Below are 24282 nucleotides of genomic sequence, written 5' to 3' on the forward strand. Positions count from 1 at the left end.
GGGCCTACTGGCAAGGTGCTGAACTCCAGATCTGTCATGACTGTAGGACCTGTGTGTCTCTGTAGCCCTCAGTACCTGGGGTTATATCTATTTTGCCTCTCTGAGACCCTGCTGAGACGTATGTAAGTGCGAAACCTATGTGTTTCATTCCCATAAGCTCTGTTACATTTTTTGCAGACTTTCAAATTGTTCTTTATGCTTACCCAGTATCTTCTTAATATCCTTTAATCTATTTTGTCATATATTCTTTCAATTCTTTGAATTAGTTTATTAGCTTTGTGTGATTATCACTGATTAGTTGTCTTAAATACTGTGTCTATTCAGGATATTTGCTTTGAGCTTTTGGCTGAGCTATATCTTCTTTTCTTGTATGGCTTGTACTTTTTTGCTGACATCTAGTCAACTGAATATGATGGTGAATTTACTCTGATGGTCAATTTTTCTCTTGCCTAATTTTTTTGATTAGGCACAGCTCTTCTTTGTTTTTTGTTTTAACTTATTCCTTATTCTAAGTCTTTGAAATTGCCCAGCTTAAGTTCTCAAACTTGGGTTAGGGACTCACTAATGGGAAACATATTTTTTTCTCCCAGGAATGGGGTAAAGAGAGACTTAAAACCAGTTTTTCTCCTTGCAATTTCTTGGCCGGCCAGCAGATGGATCATCAAAGAACCTTTCCAAGGAGTTCTTTTTTTCAATGCCTGCCTTCTCATGTTTCTGGTCTGGCCAGACTTGAGATGCAAAGCAGACTCTGTTGGTTGAATTCATCAAAGAGAAGACCTCCAACTTATCCTCCCTCTTTCTTTGTAACAGCTCACAGAGAAGAAGACATCCATTCCCCTCTTAGTCATCTGCAGTGAGCTAGGGGTTTTATCCCAGCTTAATGTCTTGAGGTTGGGGTATGGGAGGCCTTCCAGGTCACTGCAAGCGTTTAGTAACTCATTTCTGTTGTTTTGGGTTCTTCATCTTTTTTTCCCTTGTCCCCTGGGAGTTGGATAGCACTGTCCTGTTCTGCTGATCACCAAAGCAGGTCCCTCAGACAGCATTTTAGAAGGACTAGAGGGTTGGGAGGGTGCCTTTTGTCTGTGAGTGGGTAAGAGTAGGTTGTAAATTGATAAAATGGAGTCAAGCAAAAGGAACCTATTTGTAATTGATATAATTTCAAACAGAGACCTGGAGAACACCAAGATGAGATTTATAATTTACAGTATGCAAGTAAACAACCCAAAAGGGATAGTCTGCTGTTTCTGGATCCCCTGGTTGTTGTTTTTTTTTTACCAAGTGATGTAATGATGAGTTTGTAGGGAATATGGACATCTTTTTCAGTATATCGCACAGGGAAATTACAAATAGAACTTCTGTTTATGTGAGCAACATGAAACTGAAGAACTTAGCACCTTGTTCACCAGGATGAGAATTTACTCTTTTTCTTGTTCTCCTCTCATGGATGCTGCCTAAGAGTCCATGGGGTACTGCATGTGCGTGCCTTCCTCAGCATACTGACCTGTTTGAGATATGCAGGAAATGTGAAAACTGCTATGTTTCTGTTTCCATGGCAAGAGATGAGGAGTATTCTGGATAATCTGTAAGGTTGAAAAGTGAAGATGGTCAAATTTCCTTTACTTTTACATGGGTGGGTATTCATTACTGCCCTATTTCCTTTTTGTCAAATCCCTGAAAGAGCAAACACTTAAAAATCCCTAAAGACTGGTGTGCTTCACAGAAGCATTTGTAATTAGTCCAGACATTCACATTCCAATGGTAATCAGGCAGTTCTACTATTAACTAAAATTATCTGTCAGCATTATCTGATCTACAATACTAGTTGATATTTGACTTAAGTAACTATGATGACAGCTTAACTTTAATGACTTTAATGGAAAGTTCTGGGTCTCTTTACTCACAAAATTACCCTGTTGGGGACTTCTGGGAAAAAGGCATTGAGGTAGGTAGGCAGATCATACTCTTTCACAAAAAGGAGTGGAGAAAGTGCAAGGACCTGTCCAAGGGAGCTGCTTTGGATGCATATAGAAAGGAAAAGTGCTCTGTGTCATCCATAAGGGAACTGGACAGATAAAGAAGCCCAAGCAAAACCATGAGTTGCTCACCCCTGTGGCTGAAAATAGCACCTGTACTCTGCCCTCAGGGCAAGAGGCCTTGGTGAAGTACCCTGGCTTGCTGCTGCCAATGGAGTGGGATGGAGAGTTCCCTCGGAGGAAGAGGGATCTGGCTGAGTGGAGAGTGCTTTCTTTGTGGTGATTTTGGGCAGCTGAGTCCCCTTTGAATGTCAGAGGAGACCCCAACCTGAGGAAGAGGGGAGGGGTGATCTGCTCAGGCAGGCTGTCATGCCTAGCCCCCCAGGGTGAGAGAGGAAATAGATTAGAGAGAGGGTAGAGACAGTCTCTTACAGTGCTTTGGCAAACTGGTAGGAATATAACCTTGCCAAGGGTAAGGGTGAGGATAGGGCCTGATAAGCTTTTTAAAACCTAATCAACTTGTGGAGCCAGTGTAACTCAAGGGAAGAATTCCTTCCCTGAATATACAAGGCTGCTGGTTCAGTTCCCAGGTGTCCTTAGAGAAGTGATCCAGTGTGTAATTGACCAGGTTATCAGGCACAAAACAGATACCTTATGACAGAGAACATATAGACATTTTATTTTGTTTTGATTTAGGTTTTATTGGATCTGTTATTTTTTAAAGGTTCATTTTTTTCTTTTTACTTTTTTCCCCCTTATTTTACTCACTAAAACCCAATACATCACCTGTGGAGGGCAGGCTGCATGGTGATTTATAGATGAACAACTGTAGCTTGAGAAGCTACTTAGGGGCCTAAGAGGGAAGGCTGGTTTCCTGGGTAATTTTGGTGTTGTTATTGTTGTTGAGGCTGTTTTATTTCTTGTTTGTTTTGATTTCCTTCTCTTTACCCTTTACCTATTTTTTCTATCTACTCTATTACTTTTCTCTATTTTTCTGTCTTCTGTTTTCTGTTGTTTTTCTGCCATTCCACCTCTTTTTATTTAGCATTCAGTTTTTAATTTTAATTCTCTCTCTTGATTTTTCCCCATTTTTCTTTCTTTTTTCTTTTTCTCTCTTCTTATTATTCCAGCTTTCTAATTCATTCTATATATTTGTCTTTATTTTGATTCTCATTTCATTTTTTCTATTTCACGTGTTTATTCTTATTCTTTGTACTTATGTCTTTTTACTCATAATATTTATTTTTGTAGGTCTTATATGGTTCTTCTACCTTTTCATTCTTCTTCTTCTTCTTTTTATATTTGTATCTCTTTAATTTTCTCTGGTCCTAATATTTATTTTTCAAGGGAACACAGACAACAGCAAGGAAATAGAATAAGAGGAAACAAGTGTCAAAGAAAAATCTTATGACATACACACACACAAACAACAAAACAATACCCTAGAGTAGGAAGAGGAGCTAACCAACTGGATGAACCCATCAAGATAAATAGATGCATAGACACCAACAAAAAATTACAAGCCATACAGAGAAACAGGAAGACATGAACCAATTTAATGAACAATAAAAAAAAAACAGTAGGAGATGCAGAAAGTGGAAAAACTAATCATAGATGTCCAAACAAATATCATGAATCAACTAAATGAAGCGAAAGAAGAGATTAAGGATATTAAGGAGACACTGGGAAAACATACAGAAGAAACTGTAAACATTCGTGAAAAGATAATGGATATGATGTTGATGAATGGCACCATGCAGGAAATAAAAAAATACACTGGAAGCACATAACAGCAAATTTGAACAGGCAGAGGAAAGAATGAATGATGTGGAAGACAGTATATCTGAAATCAGATAGATAAAAAGAGAAAAAATCCAGGAGGGAATAAGTGATTTGAATGACAACATGAAATGCACAAACATACACATTATAGGCATCCCAGAGGGAGAAGAGAAGGGAAAAGGGACAGAAGGAGTGTTGGAGGAAATAATGGCTGTAAACTTCCCAACTCTTTTGAGGGACATATCCAGGAAGGGCAGCACACCTCACGCAGCATAAATTCTAATAGGGCAACCCCAAGCCATATACTTGTCAAATTGCCCAATGTTCAAAACAGAGAGAGAATACTGAAAGCAGCAATGGAAAAGAGATACACCACATGCAAGAGAAGCTCGATAAGATTAAGTGCTGATTTCCCATCTGAAACCATGGAGGCAAGAAGACAGTGGTATGTCATTGTTAAGGAACTAAAATGAAAAGAAAAAAGAAAAAAAAATTTCAGCCAAGAATTCTCTATCGAGCAAAGGTGGCATTCAAACCTGAGGGAGAGTTCAAAATATTGACAAATAAACAGAAATTAAGTTTGTCAAAAACTGCCTTTTTAAGAAATACTAAAGGGAGTTCTGCAAGTTGAAAGGAAAAAATGGAGAGAGTTGGATGAGAGTAAAATAACAACTAAAAAGAAAAAAGAAATAAAAACAAAATATGGCATACATAAACCTAAAAAATATGTCTAATGTAAGCAATTCCTTGACAATAATAACACTGAATATTAATGGTATAAATTCTCCAACCAGGAGACACAGATTGGCAGAATGGAAAGGATATAGGACCTATCTATATGCTGTCTATAAGAAACTCACCTTAGACCCAGGGAAAAAAGGAGGGTGGAAGTGAATGGTTGGAAAAAAATTTATGTGCAAACAATAACCAAAAAAGGGTGGGTATAGCTATACTGATAACTGGGCCCCTGGCCGGGGAGACACTGCAGTGGACCCTAGGGGAGCAGCGGCAGTCCCCCAGGTGCAACAGCAAGAACCAGGAAGGAAGGAGGGCCCAACAGTGGGCTCCTGATACTTATGGGTATGCTTTTGAGCCTATACACCTGCAATAAGAATAAGGACTAGAGTAGCACTGTGCCTGGGAGTTTCCTACTGACAGCCTTCATGTTACTCAAATGTGTCCACTCTCACAGCCAAACTCAGCATGTAGATGCAGTGCATTCCCCCCAGCGTGGGACATGACACCTGGGGATGAGCCTCCCTGGCACCGAGGGATCACTACCACATATCAGCTGAAGATGCAACTAGAAAAGGACCTTGAATTAAAGGTTCAACAGGGATCAGCAGAATATCCCTGTCTACATATAATAACATGACTTCAAGATGCTGTTTGACCTAATGTAAGGGGGAAATGGAAAGGAGAAATGAGAATATAAGGCTATGAGTCTCTAAAAAAGAGTCTGGAGGTTGTCAGAAGGAATGCCCTTATGCACAACTGAGCAGAGTCTGAGAGACAGATAAAGTAGATACAACCACAGGTATTGGTTCTTTTGAGGGATAAAGAGACCCACGGGTCCTATGCTCATGGCTGATGGGGTTCACTGCCATGGCAGATGGCCCTTCTTTGGAGCTGGTGTTTCTGAGTGATGGAATTGGACTCAGAGGGGATCTCTCTTCACAAGATTTGCATGCTACTTTAATGGAATTGTAGTTGGTGCTGGGGTTTTAGATATATTTAGGGGTTCTGAATCTCTGGACTGATAATATGACACCCAGGCCCAGAACCTCAACAGACTTCAGCTCCTACACTTTGATTTATTGGACTTACCCCACTCAGCTAACATCGAGTTGAAGAAGGTCAACCACCACACCATGGAGCCTAGAGTGTCTACAACTGAAAGCAGGAGGAGTGCATCCAGTATCCATGTGGAATCTAAGCCCCCACTTGACATAGATGTGCAATGGACAGAACCAATCCAATGTCCACAGAGACAATGTGGAATGGGCGTGGGAAGGGTAGCCATGGTGGCAGCTGGGTTTGGGGAATGGGAGGAAGAGATGAGATGTGGAGGCGTTTTCGGGACGAGGAGATGTCCTGGGTGGTGCTTCACGGACAATTACGGGACATTGTAGATCCCCCCAGGGCCCACTGGATGGAACATGGGAGAGTGTGGGCTATGATGTGGACCATTGACTAGGGGTGCAGTGATGCTCAGAGATGTACTTACCAGGTGCAATGGATGTGTCACAATGATGGGAGAGAGTGTTGCTGTGGGGGGAGTGGGGGGTGGGGTGGGGGGGTTGAATGGGACCTCATATTTTTTTAATGTAACTTTAAAAAAATAAATAAATAATTAAAAAAATAAAAATAAATAAAAGATAAATAAAAAATGTAAAACTATTGTAAGAGACAAAGCAGGATACTATATATTAATAAAAATGGAAATCTATCATGAAGAAAAAACAATCATAAACATTTATGCACGTAATCCGGACACCTCAAAATGAATGAAGCAAACACTGGAAAAATTTAGTGGAGAGATAGATGCCTCTACAATTATAGTAGGGGATTTCAATACACCATTAACATCATTGGACAGAAAATCTTAATAGAGAATGAATAAAAAAACAAAGACCTTGAAAAATCATCAGAGCATCTGGACCTAATAGACATATACAGAATGTTACACTGAAATACAATGTGATATACTTTCTTCTCAGTGTTCATGGATCAATCTCCAGGAGAGACAACATGCTAAGCCACAGGACAATCCTCAGCAAATTCAGAGAGGCTGAAAATATACAAAGTAATTTCTATGACCATAATGGAATGAATCTGGAAATCAGAAAGGGACAGAGAAGCAGATTAGGCACTAAGATATGGAAGTAAACAACACACTCTTAGACAATCAATGGGTCAAGGAGAAAACTGCAAAAGAATACAGTAACTACGTTGAAATGAATGAAAATGACAACACAACCTGTCAAAATCTATGGGGCACAGCAAAAGCAGTACTGAGAGGGAAATCTATATACATAGATGCCTATATTGAAAAAGAAGACAGAGATAAAAATCAAGACCTACCTGCACAACAGGAGGAATTAGAAAAAGAACCACAAACTAACACCAAAGGAAATAGAAAGAAGGAAATAACAAATATTAGAGTAGAACTAAATGAAATTTAAAATAAGAAAGTACTAGAAAAAAATAAAACCAAAAGCCAGTACTTTGAGAAGATTAGTAAAATTGACAAACCCTTAGCTAGACTAAAAAAGAAAAAAAGAGAAAAGATGCAAATATACAGATTCAACAAAATACAGCAACCTTTCCTGATATAAACACTTTAAAATATAGAAACAGAAGGAAACTTCCTCAAAATGACAAAGTGTAAACATGAAAAAGACTTGGCCTTACCCCACTCAGCTAACATGGAGTTGAAGGTCAACCACTACACCATGGAGCCAAGAGTGCCTACAACTGAAAGCAGGAGGATTGCATCCAGCATCCATGTGGAATCTAAGCCCCCTCTTGATATAGATGTGGAGTGGACACAACCATTCCAAGGTCCACAGGATGGAGGAACAGTGTATGGATTAGACTGGACTTACTGATATCCTATTCATGAACTATTGTGATTAGTAATCGAAGAAAATGTGGCACTGGTGTGGAGAAAGTGGCCATGGTGGCTGCTGGGTGTGGGGAATGGGAGGAAGAGATGAGATGTGGAGGCGTTTTCGGGACTTGGAGTTGTCCTGGGTGGATGCTGCAGGGACAATTACTGGACATTGTATGTCCTCCTATGGCCCACTGGATTGACTGGGGGAGAGTGTGGGCTATGATGTGGACCATTGACCATGAGGTGCAGTGGTGCTCAGAGATGTACTCACCAAATGCAATGAATGTCTCATGATGATGGAGGAGATTGCTGTTATGGGGGGAGGAGTGGGGTGAGGGGGGTGGGGGGTATATGAGGACCTCACATTTTTTTAATGTAATATTAAAAAAATAAAGACAAAAAAGAGACATATTCAATGGTGAAATGCTAAAATCATTCCCTCTAAGATCTGGAACAATACAAGTATGCCCACTGTCACTGTTCTTATTTAATATTGTGTTAGAAGTACTTGCTCAAGCACTTAGGTAAGAAAAAGATATAAAAGGCATCCAAAATGGAAAGGAGAAGCAAAAATTTCACTTTTTGCAGATGACATGATCTTATGCCTCAAAAACCCTGAGAAATCTATGAGAACGCTTCTAGAGTTTATAAAGGAGTTGAGTAAAGTGGCAGGTTATAAGATCAATGTGAAAAATCAGTAGCATTTCTGTACACAAATAATAAACAATCTAAGGAGGAAATCAAGAAAAAAATACCATTTACAATAGTAACCAAAAGAATCAAGTACCTAGGAATAAATTTAACTAAAGATGTAAATGAGTTGTACAGAGAAAACTACACAACAGTGTTAAAGGAAATCATAGAAGGCCTGAAAAATGGAAGAACATTCCCTGTTCATGGATAGAAAGACTAAATATCATTAAGATGTCTATCCTACCCAAACTTATTTACAGATTTAATACCATTCCAATGAAAATTACCACAGCATTTTTTTACTGAATTGCAATAGCCAATATGAAATTTATTTGGAAGGGCAAGGGGTCCCGAATAGCCAAAGACATATTGAAAAATAAAAATGAAATTGGAGGAATCACACTACCTGACTTTAAAATATACTTCCTAGATAAAGTGGTCAAAACTGTATGGTATTGGCATAAGGATAGACATACTGACCAATGGAACCAAATTGAGAGTTCTGATATAAATCCTCACATGTACAGTGAACTGATTTTGGACAAGGCAACCAAGCCCATTCAACAGGGAGAGAATGGTCTCTTCAAAAACGGTGCTTGGGGGAAGCGGATTTGGCTCAACTAATAGAGCATCTGCCTACCATATGGGAGGGCCAGGGTTCAAACCCAGGGCCTCCTGACTCATGTGGTAAGCTGGCCCATGCACAGTGCTGATGCACGCAAGGAGTGCCCTGCTACACAGGGTTGTTCCCCATGTAGGGAAGCCCCACTCGCAAGGAGTGTGCCACGTAAGGAGAGCCGCCCCATGAAAAAAAAAAGATGATGCAACAAAAAGAGACACAGATTCCCAAGCCACTGACAAGAATACAAGCAGACACAGAAGAACACAGAGTGAATGGACACAAAGAGCAGACAACTGTGTGTTGGGGTGGGGGGGGAAGAGGAGAGGAAAAAAATGGTGCTTGAAGTTTGGATATCCATATCCAAAAGATTGAGAGAGGAACACGATTTCACACCTTATATAAAAATTAACTCAAGATGGATCAAAGATCTAAATATAAGAGCCAAGACCATAAAGATCTTAGAAGATAATGTAGGGAAGCATCTACAAGATCTTGTATTAAGAAATGGTTTCATGAACTTTATACCCAAAGCACAAGCAATGAAAAAGAAAACATAAATAGGACCTCCTCAAAATTAAAAACTTTTGCACCTCAAAGGAGTTTGTCAAGAAAGTGAAAAGGCAGCCTACTCAATGGGAGAAAATATTTGGTAATCATTTATCTTATAGGCGCCAAATATCTAGCACATATAAAAAATTCTACATATCAAAAATAAAAAGACAACCCATATAAAACATGGGCAATTTATTTTGATAGACACTTCTCTAAAAGAAGAATAACAAATGGCTAAAAAGCACATGAAAAGATGCTCAAGATCACTAGCTATCAGGGAAATACAAACCAAAACTACAACAAAGTATCACCTTACACCTATTTGTACATCTAAAATACAGAGGACGACAAGTATCGAAGAGGATGTGGAGGAATGGGAACCCTTATTCACTGCTGGTGGGAATGGAGAATGGTGCAACCATTGTGGACAGTCTGGCGTCTCCTCAGGAAGCTAATTATAGAACTGCCATATGATCCAGCAATTCCACTGCTACGTATATACCCAGAAGAATTGAAAGCAGGGACACGAACAGATATATGCACAGCAATGTTCATATAGACATTATGCACTTTTTGCTAAAAGTAGGAAATAACTGAAATATCCATCAACAGATGAATGGATAAGCAAACTCTGGTATATGTACACAATAGACTATTACTCAGCTGTAAGAAGGAATGCAATATTAACATGTGGAATAACATAGATGAATCTTGAAGACCTTATGTTGAGTGAAGCAAGCCAGGTACTGAAGGATAAATATTACATATCACTCATATGAATTAAGCAAATTGAGCACTCACAGAGCTAGAGTCTGGAAGATAGGTTTAGAGGAGACAGAAAAGGAGTATAGGGTTGTGAGCCAATGCCCATATGGGAAAAATCTATGATAGGTTTGAAGAGTATAGTTGTGCAGTGGATGGGTGTGACAGTGGTGCAGTGATGCTATTGGGTAGGGTGGCGCTGGTCTGTGAGAGAGGTAGGGTGGGGGTGGTTTGTACTGTCCATGGAACAGGGGGGAGGGTCAGGGGATGGAGCAGGTGAACTCTCGGGATTTGCAGTTACGTGGTAGAAACTACAGCTTTGGGAATGTTCTTTTGGCAAATATGGCAGGGGAGGGTTACTGGTTTAGGGTGTTTGATGTGGAGGGCATGTGGCACAGGGCACAACTGGGGCAAGCTTCTAGGGAAAGTGTGAGTGTTCATCCTGTCACAGTTGATTGTATCAGTGGGTGGAGATCCACACAATGAATGGGAAGGTGTTGGAATCTCATCCTGGGGAGTACTGATAAGTTCATAAATAGAGAGGTGGGATTGGCAAGATGGTGGCTGCGTGAGCTTGCCTGGTAGTGTCTCTGCAGGGGGCGGCTGGGCAGCGTGGAAGGCTCTTTAGGACCGCGCTGTTTCGGGGATTTTTGCTGGTTGGAAGGTGTCTGGACGTCAATTCAGTGGGAAGGTAACAGAGAGGATACGTCTATAATATATAAACGGAGATCCCAGCTGGGCGCGGGAAGTTCCCTCCTTGGGTGGGCGGAGCCGCGGTAGCGGGCGCTCTTGCAGCTCCAGAGCCGCGGCGGCCAGGGGTTTTTGTTTTTTTTTTCCTCTTTCTGGAGGCTTTGCGGTGCTGAGAAATTCGCGGATACTGGGCTGGCTGGTGAGGGATTGTTGGGACAAGACTCCTTAGCAGATTGATTTGGGGAGACAGACGGTGTTTTCTTGTGAAGTGGGGGACGTTTTGGTCGCCGGACAGGGGGGGAAGCGCTTCCGCCTGGAGCCCCATCCCCACAGGTCCGGCTGCAGATCTGCAACAGAATTGGATTTTGAGCAACAAGGGGACACAATTGGGAGACTGTTGTAGGGTGCAGTGAGGGAGGAGGACACGTCTGGAAGCTGAATGGGGAATATTTTGCGAAGTTTGGGATTTCGGATCTTAGAGTCTGTTTTCCGCGTTTCCAGCTGAAGCCCACCCCACCCGGTGGGGCTTGGGATCTGGGTCATTGAACTGGCCGTGGTGTAGAGGCGCCCTCAAGTGGCCGTTGCGTGGGAGCACAGGGAGCGAGCTGTCGAAAGGCTGATACCCTGAGGTGTAGGTGAATTTCAGGGATCAGACATTCAATATAGAATTCGCGGATCTGGCTTCCCCCACGGGGCTGGCACCCAGCTACGGGGATCCCTGAGGGCTGTGTTGCACTGCGGGGCTCCTAAGCTTTCCGTGGACCAGATTTGAGGTTGCCAGGTCTGGGTCCCCTGGACTCTGGCGGTCCACACCCCAGACTCACACCTCTTGAGTCTTCAGTGTCTCAGACTTTCCACCCCTGAATCCATCATGCTCTGGGGTCTACCTGGGATCCTTGAGTGCTCTGGACCTTAACCTTTGTGTTTTATCTATATTGGTTCATATTGTTTTGTTTTTATTTTCACTTTATCTTATTTTTTACTCTGTTTGACGCCCTGATTGCTAATATTGCATTATCCCCTAGTCTTTTCTCCTAGCGTGTCCCCCAAAGTCCTTTTTTTTTTTATACAGTAATTTAGGGGTTTTTTTTGGTTGTTGTTTTAGATAGTGTTGCAATTGTGACACGTGTATACCTGTATCACTCTTCCCCCTATCTGTTCCCCACCATTTGCTTATCCTCTTTTTCTTTCTTCCTTTCTTCTTGTCTTTCTTTTTTTCTTTATTATAATTAGTTTTTTTTTTTTGGTTTTCTCTTTCCCTCTTGTCCCTCATTTTCCACTTATTTTATTTTAATTCAAGTACACAATAGGTGCTACAGGGAACACCTCACATTTGCTGGGTTTTCCCATCCTCCACTGCCTCATTTTTGTGTGAACTGATTTAGGTTACCTACACTATCCCCCTTCCCCTGCATCTTGATATCCACTATCGTCTACTGTCTCTACTATATTCCACCCCCCACCTCCCATTCTTTGATCCACAAAGTGTCTAACTCTTAATTTCTAATACCTTTGTTCTGTTTTCTGTCTGTTATCCACTCTTGAAACTATTACCTTTCTTTTCTATTTCCCTCTCTCATGAAAACAATAGCTTTGTAGTTCATACCATATTCCGCCCATATTCAGTCATCTACTTCATAAAAGGTACTCTCCCTACAGCTACAACTCTATACAATATACATGAATCTAACCTCCATCCTCCCAGATCTCATATTCTTGCTTTGTTAACATACATTACTAATACTACTTTACACTTTTCCCTTGCTGACACAATTGCCTTTCCCCAACACTAATACTTTCTTCTAAAGTGAACTTAACCAACAACAAGTAACTTGAATAAGAAGAAAAAAGTGACAAAAAGAAGATATAACACCTATGCAAAAATAACAACTAATTAACCTCCAAAAGCAGACAAAGAAGCTAAGGAACTGATTAAATTCATCAAAATAAAGAGATGACCAGAAAGCAACAAAAATCTACAAACCAAACCAATAATCAGGAAAACATGACTGAATCCAATCAACAAACCAATAATCACGAAGGGGAGCAAAACTTGGCACAAGCAATGAAAGAACTCAGAACATTTATCACCGACAAATTTGATGCAGTAATGAAAGAGGTTAACAACATGAAGACATCACTTGGAGGGGAAATTGCAGACATACGCAAAAACATAACAGATATGATGGGAATGAACACCACAGTTCAAGAAATCAAAAATACACTTGCAGCAAATATCAGCAGACTAGAAGAGACAGAGCAGAGAATTAGTGATGTGGAAGACAGTACATCAGAAATCAAACAGATAGTAGAAGGGGTCAATAAGAAGATAGAAAAAATCCAATTAGGATTTAGGGACCTGAATGACAATGCAAAACGCTCAAACATACGTATTATAGGCATTCCAGAAGGTGAAGAGAAGGGAAAGGGGTCAGAAGGAGTGTTGCAGGAAATAATGGCTGAAAACTTCCCAAATCTACTGAAAGAGACAGAGGTACATATCCAAGAAGCACAGCGCACTCCACAAGTCATAAACCCCAACAGGCCCACCCCAAGACATATACTTATCAAATTATCCAAGGCTCAAGACAAAGAGAAAATCCTAAAAGCAGCAAGAGAAAAGAAAACCATCACATACAAGGGAAGCTCAATTAGATTAAGTGCTGATTTCTCTTCTGAAACCATGGAGGCAAGAAGACAGTGGTATGATATAGTCAAGGTACTAAAGGAAAAAAACTTCAAACCAAGAATACTCTATCCAGCTAAACTAGCATTCAAACATGAAGGAGAGTTCAAAATATTCACAGACAAACAGAAACTGAAAGAGTATACCAACAAGAAACCTCCCCTTCAAGAAATTCTAAAGGGAGTTCTGCAGGAAGAAAGGAAAAAACAGGAAAGGCAAAGTTGGAGGAGAGTATAAGACCAACAACAACAACAAAAAAGACAAAAAAAATATATACAAACAAAATATGACAAACACAAATCCAATCAAAATATGGCTAACACAAATAATTCCTTGATACTAATAACACTGAATGTCAACGGATTAAACTCACCTATCAAAAGATTCAGACTGGGACATTGGATAAGGAAATATGACCCATCCATATGCTGTCTACAAGAGACACATCTTAGACCCAGAGACGCATGGAGATTGAAAGTGAATGGCTGGAAAACAATCATACAAGCTAACAATAACCAAAAAAAGGCAGGAGTAGCTATATTAATATCAGACAAAATAGACTTTAAATGTGAAACAATTGTGAGAGACAAAGAAGGATACTACATTTTAGTGAAAGGGAAAATCTGTCAAGAAGATCGAACAATCATAAATATCTATGCCCCTAACAAGGGTGCCTCTAAATACGTCAGGCAAACGCTGGAAAAACTAAGTGAAAGAATAGATACATCTACAATTATAGTGGGGGATTTTAATACACCACTATCAACTCTGGACAGAACATCTCAAAAGAGAATCACCAAAGAAACAAAACATCTGAATAGTATATTAGAGGAGCTCGATCTAATAGACATATATAGATCGCTACACCCAAACACAGCAGGATATACATTTTTCTCAAGCGCACATGGATCATTCTCCAAGATAGATCATATGCTAGGCCACAAAGAAAGGCTGAACGAATTCAGAAAGATTGAAATCATACAAAACATTATCTCTGACCACAGCGGAGTCAAGTTGGAGATTTGCAAGGGACAGAAGCCCAGATTTCACACCACGATTTGGAAATTAAACAGCACACTCTTAGAAAAACAGTGGGTCAAAGAGGAAATCTCAAAAGAAATCAATGACTACCTTGAAACAAATGATAATGATAACACAACATACCAAAATTTATGGGATGCAGCAAAAGTACTGAGAGGGAAGTTTATATTCATAAATTCATATATCAAAAAAGAAGAAAGAGCAAAAATTGAAGAACTAACTGCACATTTGAAGGAATTAGAAAAACAACAACAAAGTAGCCCAACAGGAAGAAGAAGGAAGGAAATAACAAAGATAAGAGCAGAACTAAATGAAATAGAAAATAAGAAAGCACTTGAACAGATAAACAAGACCAAGAGCTGGTTTTTTGAGAAGATTAACAAAATTGACAAACCTTTAGCAACACTAACAAAGAAAAAAAGAGAGAAGATGCAAATACACAAAATAAGAAATGAGAAAGGCGATATCACCACTGACCCCACAGAAATAAAGACTATCATAAGAGGATATTTTGAAAAACTATATTCCAACAAAAATGACAATCTAGAGGAAATGGACAAATTCCTAGAAACACATAAGCAGCCCATATTGATGAAAGAAGAAATTGATGATCTTAACAAACCAATCACAAGCAGAGAGATAGAATTGGTTATCAAAAATCTCCCAACTAAGAAGAGCCCAGGGCCAGATGGCTTCACAGGTGAATTCTACAAAACATTCCGGAAAGAACTGACACCAATCCTGCTGAAACTATTCCAAAACATCGAAACGGAAAGAACATTACCCAACTCCTTCTATGATGCCAACATTACCCTAGTACCAAAGCCAAACAAAGACATCACAAGAAAGGAAAATTACAGACCAATTTCTCTAATGAACCTAGACGCAAAAATACTTAACAAAATACTTGCTAATCGTATTCAACAACACATTAAACGTATTATACACCACGACCAAGTGGGATTCATCCCAGGTATGCACGGATGGTTGAACATAAGAAAATCAATCAACGTAATATACCATGTAAACAGATTGAAGGAAAAAAATCACATGATTATATCTATTGATGCAGAAAAAGCATTTGACAAAATACAGCACCCTTTCTTGATAAAAACACTCCAAAAGATTGGAATACAAGGGAATTTTTTGAACATGATAAAGAGTATATATGAAAAACCTAAAGCCAATATTGTTTACAATGGAGAAATCCTAGACTCCTTCCCTCTAAACTCAGGAACAAGACAAGGATGCCCACTGTCTCTGCTCCTATTTAATATTGTCTTAGAAGTACTTGCACGAGCACTGAGGCAAGAACCAGAAATAAAAGGCATTCAAATTGGAAAGGAAGAAGTCAAAATTTCATTATTTGCAGATGACATGATCCTATACATAGAAAACCCTGAGAGATCTACAACGAAGATTCTAGAACTCATAAATGAGTTTAGTAAAGTCGCAGGTTATAAGATCAATGCGCAAAAATCAGTAGCATTTCTGTACACCAATAATGAGCAAGATCAGGAGGAAATCAAGAAACAAATACCATTCACAATAGTAAATAAAAAAATCAAATACTTAGGAATAAATTTAACTAAAGAGGTAAAGAACTTATACACCGAGAACTATACAAGACTGTTCAAGGAAATCAAAGAAGACCTAAATAAATGGAAGACTATTCCTTGTTCATGGATAGGAAGACTGAACATTATTAAGATGTCTATCCTACCAAAACTGATCTACACATTCAATGCAATCCCAATAAAAATCAACGCAGCCTTCTTTAAGGAACTAGAAAAACTAACTATGAAATTTATTTGGAAAGGAAAGAGACCCCGAATAGCCAAAGATATACTGAAAAAGAAAAACGAAATTGGAGGAATCACACTACCTGACTTCAAAACATACTATAAAGCTACGGTGGTGAAAACAGCATGGTATTGGCATAAGGAGAGACACATAGACCAATGGAATCGAATTGAAAGCTCTGATATAGAACCTCACATATACAGCCACATAATATTCGATAAAGCCACCAAACCCTCTCAATTGGGAGAGAGTGGCCTATTCAACAAATGGTGTCTGGAGAACTGGATAGCCATATGTAGAAGAATGAAAGAAGATTACCATCTCACACCTTATACAAAGATCAATTCAAGATGGATCAAAGACCTAAATATAAGAGCCAAGACCATAAAAACCTTAGAAAGCAGTGTAGGGAAACATCTACAGGACCTTGTAATAGGAAATGGATTTATGAATATCTCACCAAAAGCACGAGCAGCAAAAGAACTAATAGATAAATGGGACTTCCTCAAAATTAAAGCCTTCTGCACCTCAAAGGAGTTTGTCAAGAAAGTAAAAAGGGAGCCCACACAGTGGGAGAAAATATTTGGCAATCATATATCTGATAAGAAACTTATAACTTGCATATATAAAGAACTCCTATATCTTGAAAATAAAAAGATAAACAACCCATTTAAAAAATGGGAAAAAGACTTAAACAGACACTTCTCCGAAGAAGAAATACAAATGGCAAGAAAGAACATGAAAAAATGTTCCAAATCTCTAGCTATCAGGGAAATGCAAATCAAAACTACAATGAGATACCATCTTACACCCATAAGATTGGCAGCTATGAAAAAAACAGAAGAATACAAGTGCTGGAGAGGATGTGAAGGAAGGGGAACACTCATCCACTGCTGGTGGGAATGTGGAAGGATCCAACCATTCTGGAGGACAGTATGGCGGTTTCTCAAAAAACTAGCCATAGATTTGCCATATGACCCAGCAATACCACTGCTGGGTATATACCCAGCAGAACTGAAAACAAGGACACAAACCGATATATGTACACCAATGTTCATAGCAGCATTGTTCACTATTGCCAAAAGTTGGAATCAACCCAAATGCCCATCAACAGATGAGTGGATCAATAAAATGTGGTATATACACACAATGGAATACTACTCGGCTGTAAGAACAAACACACTACAAACACATGTGATAACATGGATGAATCTTGAGAACCTTATGTTGAGTGAAGCAACCCAGACATTGAAGGACAAATACTACATGACCTCAATGATATGAAATAAACAAGCTGCCCTAGATAGCAAGAGACTGAACGATAGGCTTACAGGAAATCGGAGGGTGGAGGAAGGATATGAGCTGATGTCTGCAGGGGTGGAATTTAAGACGAGATGGTGGTAAGTATGAACACAAAGAAGAGATAAAATGGGGGCAAGGGGTTGCCTTTGGTTGGGGCTTTACGGGTTTGAGGGTGGCTGGGGAGGGATGGTTGGGTAACGTTGCCCAAAAGTGGGGGGAGGGAGGGGGAGCATACAAACACAGGAGAGGGTCAGGAGGTGGTGGAGAGTAAAATGCCGAGAAAATCATATCAAAATATAATAAAGAGGGTTACCTGTTTAGAATGCTCTGAGGGGAGGGTCTGATGCAGGACGGGCTCCTGGGGAATGCCTAAGTGCTCATTCTGCCAGAGTGGGTGACACCATGGGGTAGAATCCCAAGTAGTGAGAGTGGGGGTGGACCCACATCCTGGGGAGGACTAATGCCACCAAATAGAGGGAACTGTATCCCTCGAGAGAAAGGGTGGCTCCCAGGGCATTGGGGCAGTTGAGCAAGTTAGGCCCTGAACACTATTCCATCTATTTCTGGAAGTGGCTCCTCAGGAAACGGAGGTTGGCTGTCACTGTGGGCACCAAGGTGGAAGGGAAAATGGACGTTAAATGTGTGGAACCAATGTAAAAGGGGGGCAAGAGAGGAGTTTTTTGAGAGTACACAAGGATGGATATAAAACATGTAATATTACACCATAACATATAGGAGATGACAGACTGATAATGTAAACCATAATGTAAAACATAGGATAACTAAAAATGTAAAGAACTGTGTATCCTAAAGTATGCACCATAATGTAAGCACAGATATTACCTTGTTAGAAAGCTAATATCTCAGAGTCTGTACATCACCTTAAGTAAATATGATGTGAATAGGGTGTAAGAGTATCGCTGTGGAAGGAAAAAGGTTTTGTGGTGGATGTATGGGAGTGCTGTATATTATATATATGCATTGCTGTGGTCTAGGACTCCTGTGAAGAAATGCTGAATAATTAGGGGGGGGAAAAAAAAAAAAAGGATAGGATGTGGAATTTTTTCAAGTCAACATTCTTTATCTAAGTTCTTTATCTAACTTTATCCAAGTTCTTTATCTATCCTTTAAACCCATCGCTATATGCCATTCCCTAGTAAGGGACCATGACATTATATTGGGCTTCAAATTTCGGGGAGCTCTGGACCACAGAGTGTCTCAACAATGGCAATGGAGGGATACTGGTATGGGATACCAATGACAGGTGATATATGGCTGACAGGGAGCTGTACAGAACATATATCCAGGGGGCATCGTAATGATTGGATATACTCATAGTGGCAACAATTAAAAACCACAGCAGGGGGGGTACTGGGTTCCTGGCCAGTGGTGCTCTGTCGCGGTCCCTAGGGGAGCAGCGACAGTCTCCCAGGTACAGAGGCGGGGACCTGGAGGGAGTGAGGGTTCAACAGTGAGCCCCTGATGCTAATGACTATGCTTGTGAGCTGATAAACCTAAAATAAGAACAAGACCTAGAGCAACATTGTGCCTGGGAATTTCCTCCTGTCAGCCTTCATGTTACTCAAATGTGGCCAGTCTCGAAGCCAAACTCAGCATGTAAATGCAATGCCTTCCCTCCAGCGTGGGACATGACACCCGGGGACGAGCCTCCCTGGCAACGAGGGACCACTATCAAATACTAACTGATGATGCAACTGGAAAAGGACCTTATATGGAAGGTTCAATGCGGATCAGCAGAATATCCATGTCTACATAAAATAACATGACTTTAAAATGCTGTTTGACCTAAAGTAAGGGGGAAATGGAAAGGAGAAATGAGTTTATATGGCTACGAGTTTCTAAAAAAGAGTCTGGAGGCTGGCAGAAGGATTGCCCTCATGCACAACTGAGCAGAGTCAGAGAGACAGATAAAGCAGATACAACCCCCAGATATTGGTTCCTTTGAAGGCTAAAGAGACCCATGAGAGTTATGGCCATGGCCGATGGGGTTAACTACCAGGGCAGATGGCCCCTCATTGGAAAGGGTGTTTATGTGTGATGAATCTGGACTCAGATGGGATCTCCCTTCATAAGACTTTCATGCTAATGTGCTGGAGGGGCAGTTAACGTTGGGATTTAAGATATATTTAGGGGATTTGAATCTCTGGACTGACAATGTGATAGCCAGGTCCTGAGCCTCAACAGACTCCAGCACCTACAATCTGATTTATTGGACTTACCACACTCAGCTAAGATGGAGTTGAAGAAGGACAATCACCACACCATGGAGCCTAGAGAGATTACAACTGAAAATGGGAGGATTGCATCCAGCATCCATGTGGAATTTGAGCCTCCTCTTGACATAGAGGTGCAATGGACACAACCAATCCAATGTCCACATAGAAGAGGTGGTATTGGATTGAGAAAAGTGGACATGGTGGACGATGGGTATGGGGAAAGGCAGGAAGAGATGAGAGGTGGCGGTGTCTTTGGGACATGGAGCTGCCCTGGATGGTACTTCAGAGGCAATCACCGGACATTGTAAATCCTCACAGGGCCCACTGGATGGAATGGAGGAGAGTATGGGCCATGATGTGGACCATTGACTATGAGGTGCAGAGGTGCCCAAAGATGTACTTACCAAATCCAATGGATGTGTCATGATGATGGGAACGAGTGTTTTGGGGGGGACAGGGGGGGTGGGGGAGTGGGGTTGAATGGGACCTCACATATATATTTTTGATGTAATATTATTACAAAGTCAATAAAAAAAAATTAAAAAAAAATAAATAGAGAGGTGGGATTTTCTAGAAAAGTATAAGCAATGCCTAATAGGGGAGGACAGGCCAGTATGTCAAGCCCTCAATCCTGTCGCAAGTAACTATGAATCTTCTTCAAGGAGTGAAGCTTGGTAGTTACCTTGGGTCCTGAGGAGATGGGGAGGGAGGAATAGAATAGATGGAACATGGGGCATTTTGGGGCATTGGAATTGTTCTACATGATCTTGCAATAATGGATACAAGCCATGCTAAATTCATGAAAATTATAAAAGTGCATGGTCCAAAATGTAAACCATAATGTAAGTCATTGACCATGATTAGTAGCAATGCTTCAGTATTTGTACATCAATTGCAACAAATGTACCATCCATGTAGAAAATGTTAATAATAGGAGAAAAGGGAAAAGTGGTGGATTTTGGGTATATGGGATTTCCCTATATTCTGTGACTTTTCCATAACCTAAAGTTTCTTTGGAAGATAAAGTGAAAAAATTAAGACACTGGGGGAATAAATGGACAAAAATGTCACTGTACATATAAGACAAAAGATCTTATAGTGATGATAGACGTAATGCCAACATTTTAAAATTGGATTTTTAAATTTTTTTATTTCAAATTAATTTTTTTGCATTTTATGTTATTTTTTAAAACTATCATTATTATTTCATTTTCTTATTAATTTTATTTGTTTTTTTGTTGGCTTCATTTTTTAAGAAGTTTTAGAACACAGAAGAGTTACAACCGTAGCAGGGAAGGATCATTGGTGCAGGGTGTCAATGATGGGGAATGCATGGGAGGAGATTCACCTGGGACAAACCTATAAAGCATATAAATGAGTTCAGGTCTTCATGGGCCATTGTCACTGTGGGTGGAGATCTACACAATAACCGAAATAACATCGAGTTCCATCTTGGGGAGCTCTGCCACATTCTCTAATGGGAGAGCCAGATTCTCCCAAGTACAGGAGCCGTGGCTAGTGAAGGAGGATAGACCATTGATGGGCCCTTGATATTTATGACTCTATTTATGAAGCTTTACTTTTGAAATTGAAACTTAGCCTAGTGGTATAGGGTGCCTTAGAGTTACATCCTGAGAGCCTTCTTGTTGCTCAAATGTGGCCTCTCTCTAAGCCAAACTCAGCATATAAATACATTACCTTCCCCCTGGTGTGGGACATGACTCCTAGGGATGAAGCTTCCTAGCACTGAGGGATTACTACCAAGCACCAACTAGCAATGCAACTGGAAAAATACTTTGACCAACAGGGGGAAACAGTAAAGACAAATAAGTTTACATGGCAAAGAGACTTAAAAGTGAGCCAGGAGGTAAATCCAAACATTTCGCTTATGCACGTCTCAAAGGATCTCACTGACTGCCATAGTAAATATTGCCTCAAACAATGGAACTCCTGAGGGCTCTGTGGACATCCAGACACTATAAGCAGGCCAGACAGTTCAGGAGTTTGGCACCTGACAGTGCGCCTTACTTTGGAATTTATGCTTCCCAATATAACAGAGTTGGACTCAGTTGTGGTTTCCCCACACATGGTTTTTCTTTCCCTTCTATTTGAAACTATAGTTAGTATTAGAACTGATAGATTTATGTCCAAGAGACTTAAATCTTTGGTCCATCCATTTGTCAGGTGAGACCTGAATCTCAACAGAGTTGCAATAGTTACTCTCCAGTTCATTGGACTCACTCAGGACAACTAACAAGGAGATGATGATGGACAATGACCATCCCAAGGCACAGAGAGAGCCTGCAACTTCATGTAAGATATTCCCATCCATCTGTCCCATGGGATCTACGCTCCCTCTCAGTTAGAGGCAGAGTAGGCATCAACATCCCAGAATCCTCAGGATTGGGTAATGAATAGAGTAGAATTACTGTTATCCTACTATAGACATTTTTATTCTATCAATGGAAGAACTTTTATCACTGATGTGGAGGCAGTGGCCACTAGAGTTTCTGAGGGGAGGGAGAGGGAAAAATAGGTGCAATATGGGGGCATTTTTGGGATATTGGAATTGTACTGAATGATGTTGCAATGATAGATACAGGCATTTATATATCTTATCATAACTTACAAAATTGTGCAGGAGAGAGTTTAAACCATAATGTAAATTAGAATCCACACTTAGTGGCAATTCTCCAATATGTGTTCAATTGTAACAAATGTTCTACACTAATGAAGAATGCTGTTAATGCAGGAAAGTGTGGGAGGGGTAGGGAGTGGGACATACGTGAATCCCCTACATTTTTAATGTTACATTTATGTAATCTACGTATCTTTTAAAAAATAAAAAAGTATATTAAAAAAAATTACCCTCTCTTGCTATTTTTCCACTAAACAGAATTGAAATATCTATTGTAGAACTTTAAGCATTGGTGTGTTTCTGAAAAGAAATGAAGTTCTAGAAAATAAGCCACTTTGGGATTAAGAAACAACATCATTTATAATACAAATGCTTTTGTTTCTGACCTCTAGTCTTTTGGGTAAGCAAGGTACAGTCTGCATCAGCTCGCTTAATGTATCAGTAATCAATTTCTTTATACTTCCTGCATAATAATGTACTTGGCACTTTGAGATAAAAAAAAGTTGACAATGGTTGTCTTTTACAATTTCAGTATAGTATATTTTCCTTTATGAAATCAATGTGCCATTCAGAATGAGAGCCAGGATAGGTTTCCTTCTTCAAGCAAACTGGAAAATTCCTATGCCACTGCGTCAACCAGGCAGATTCCAGAGATAAGTCTGCTTTCTTCCAGGAAGTATAGAGGAGTAAAAGTGGCTCAGATTATCCCTGTCTTTGAAATCATGGCCTCACTGTGGGTACAATATTCTGCCTTCCCTGGAATTCCAACCTTAGGAGTATTCTTGCCTCTAAATCTGAACAGAAAGCAACTATATTGGCCTAACTGTTCAGAGGAGGAAATCTAGAGAATAACTCACTCATGTTTGTTAAACAACTCAAAGAGCAAAAGAGGTACCAAGTGCTTAAACATACATATCATCCCATTCAATATTTCTACCAAGAAGGAGACTGAGGCACTACGTGCTTTGTTGCTCCAGGGAAGTGATATTAATTCTTTCTGAATTCACTCCTGGCTGACAACTGGGCTTCCTGAGAATTTTGTAGAGACTTTTGTAGAGACTTTTGTCTTTCCAGAAGTTTACTTTTAGGATTCTGCTAAGGGGCTTTCTTTTACTTTCTTCAATTGAAGTCCACTTTTATTTGACATAGAACACTTCCTTCCAGTAATTATTTTAATAAAATCAAGCCCTTGCAGACAATGAAGCCTGAGCTGAAAAACCTGATTATCAACTTCCTTCATGGTTTTACTACCAGTGTGAGATTAAGCTAAGGTTGCACGGGTAGGCTCATCTGGTGAGGCCTTGTGCAGGCCTGGTGAGGCCTGGTGAGGCCAAAATTGAAAAAATGCAGATATCTTGAAGAATCAGGCTCTGCATAGAAGAAGAAAAATGCAGGATTCACTTTCTCCTTCCCCTACCCCACCCATTCTTGCTATCATATACTATAGTGATTTCATCATTATTCATAGATGTTTACTTGAACCTAGAATGTCATTTTTGTTTTAGTGCATGCTGGCTAAGCTTTGATTCTCTTCCTGTACTGTTCTAGATAGATATCCTTCCTACCTTTAAAATTCTAGGTTTCCACATAGGCCCATCATAATATGGGATGTGACATTGAAGCATGTATATCCTTCTTTCGAGCCACTGATTCTCAGAATTTGGGAAGAGGTGGGAAAGTGATACAAAGTGGAGTCTGGAAGAATTTAAGTTGAGTTGTGATAGCTTTATCAATTTACGTAAGTCATTTTACCTCCCCAGCCTCAGTTTTTTCATCTGTAAAATAGGGGTAATACTTTCTCATTCATAGTATTTTTGTGATACTCTCCCCCAACCCCAAACTATGAGTGTCTTCTAAGGTGGCTTGTCTTTCACTATTCATTTCG

At 40.0% G+C, this 24282-nt stretch overlaps 1 protein-coding gene across 3 annotated transcripts in view; it reads right to left on the reverse strand.

Annotated features, from left to right (window-relative positions):
- The window catches only part of ZDHHC15 (zinc finger DHHC-type palmitoyltransferase 15), a 324251-nt gene that overhangs the window by 48026 nt on the left and 251943 nt on the right, over positions 1-24282 (reverse strand). For 2 of the 3 annotated variants that reach the window (XM_058291298.2, XM_058291301.2), the window contains one exon: positions 1502-1580. In XM_058291298.2, the coding sequence (XP_058147281.1) occupies positions 1534-1580 (47 nt within the window). In that variant the 3' untranslated portion in view covers positions 1502-1533. Of the gene's footprint in view, positions 1-1395; positions 1581-24282 lie in introns of those variants that run through there. The other variant, XM_071213383.1, reaches the window with a different exon arrangement.

This window comes from Dasypus novemcinctus, chromosome X, assembly GCF_030445035.2.
Source record: "Dasypus novemcinctus isolate mDasNov1 chromosome X, mDasNov1.1.hap2, whole genome shotgun sequence".
Taxonomy (NCBI): Eukaryota; Metazoa; Chordata; class Mammalia; order Cingulata; family Dasypodidae; genus Dasypus; species Dasypus novemcinctus.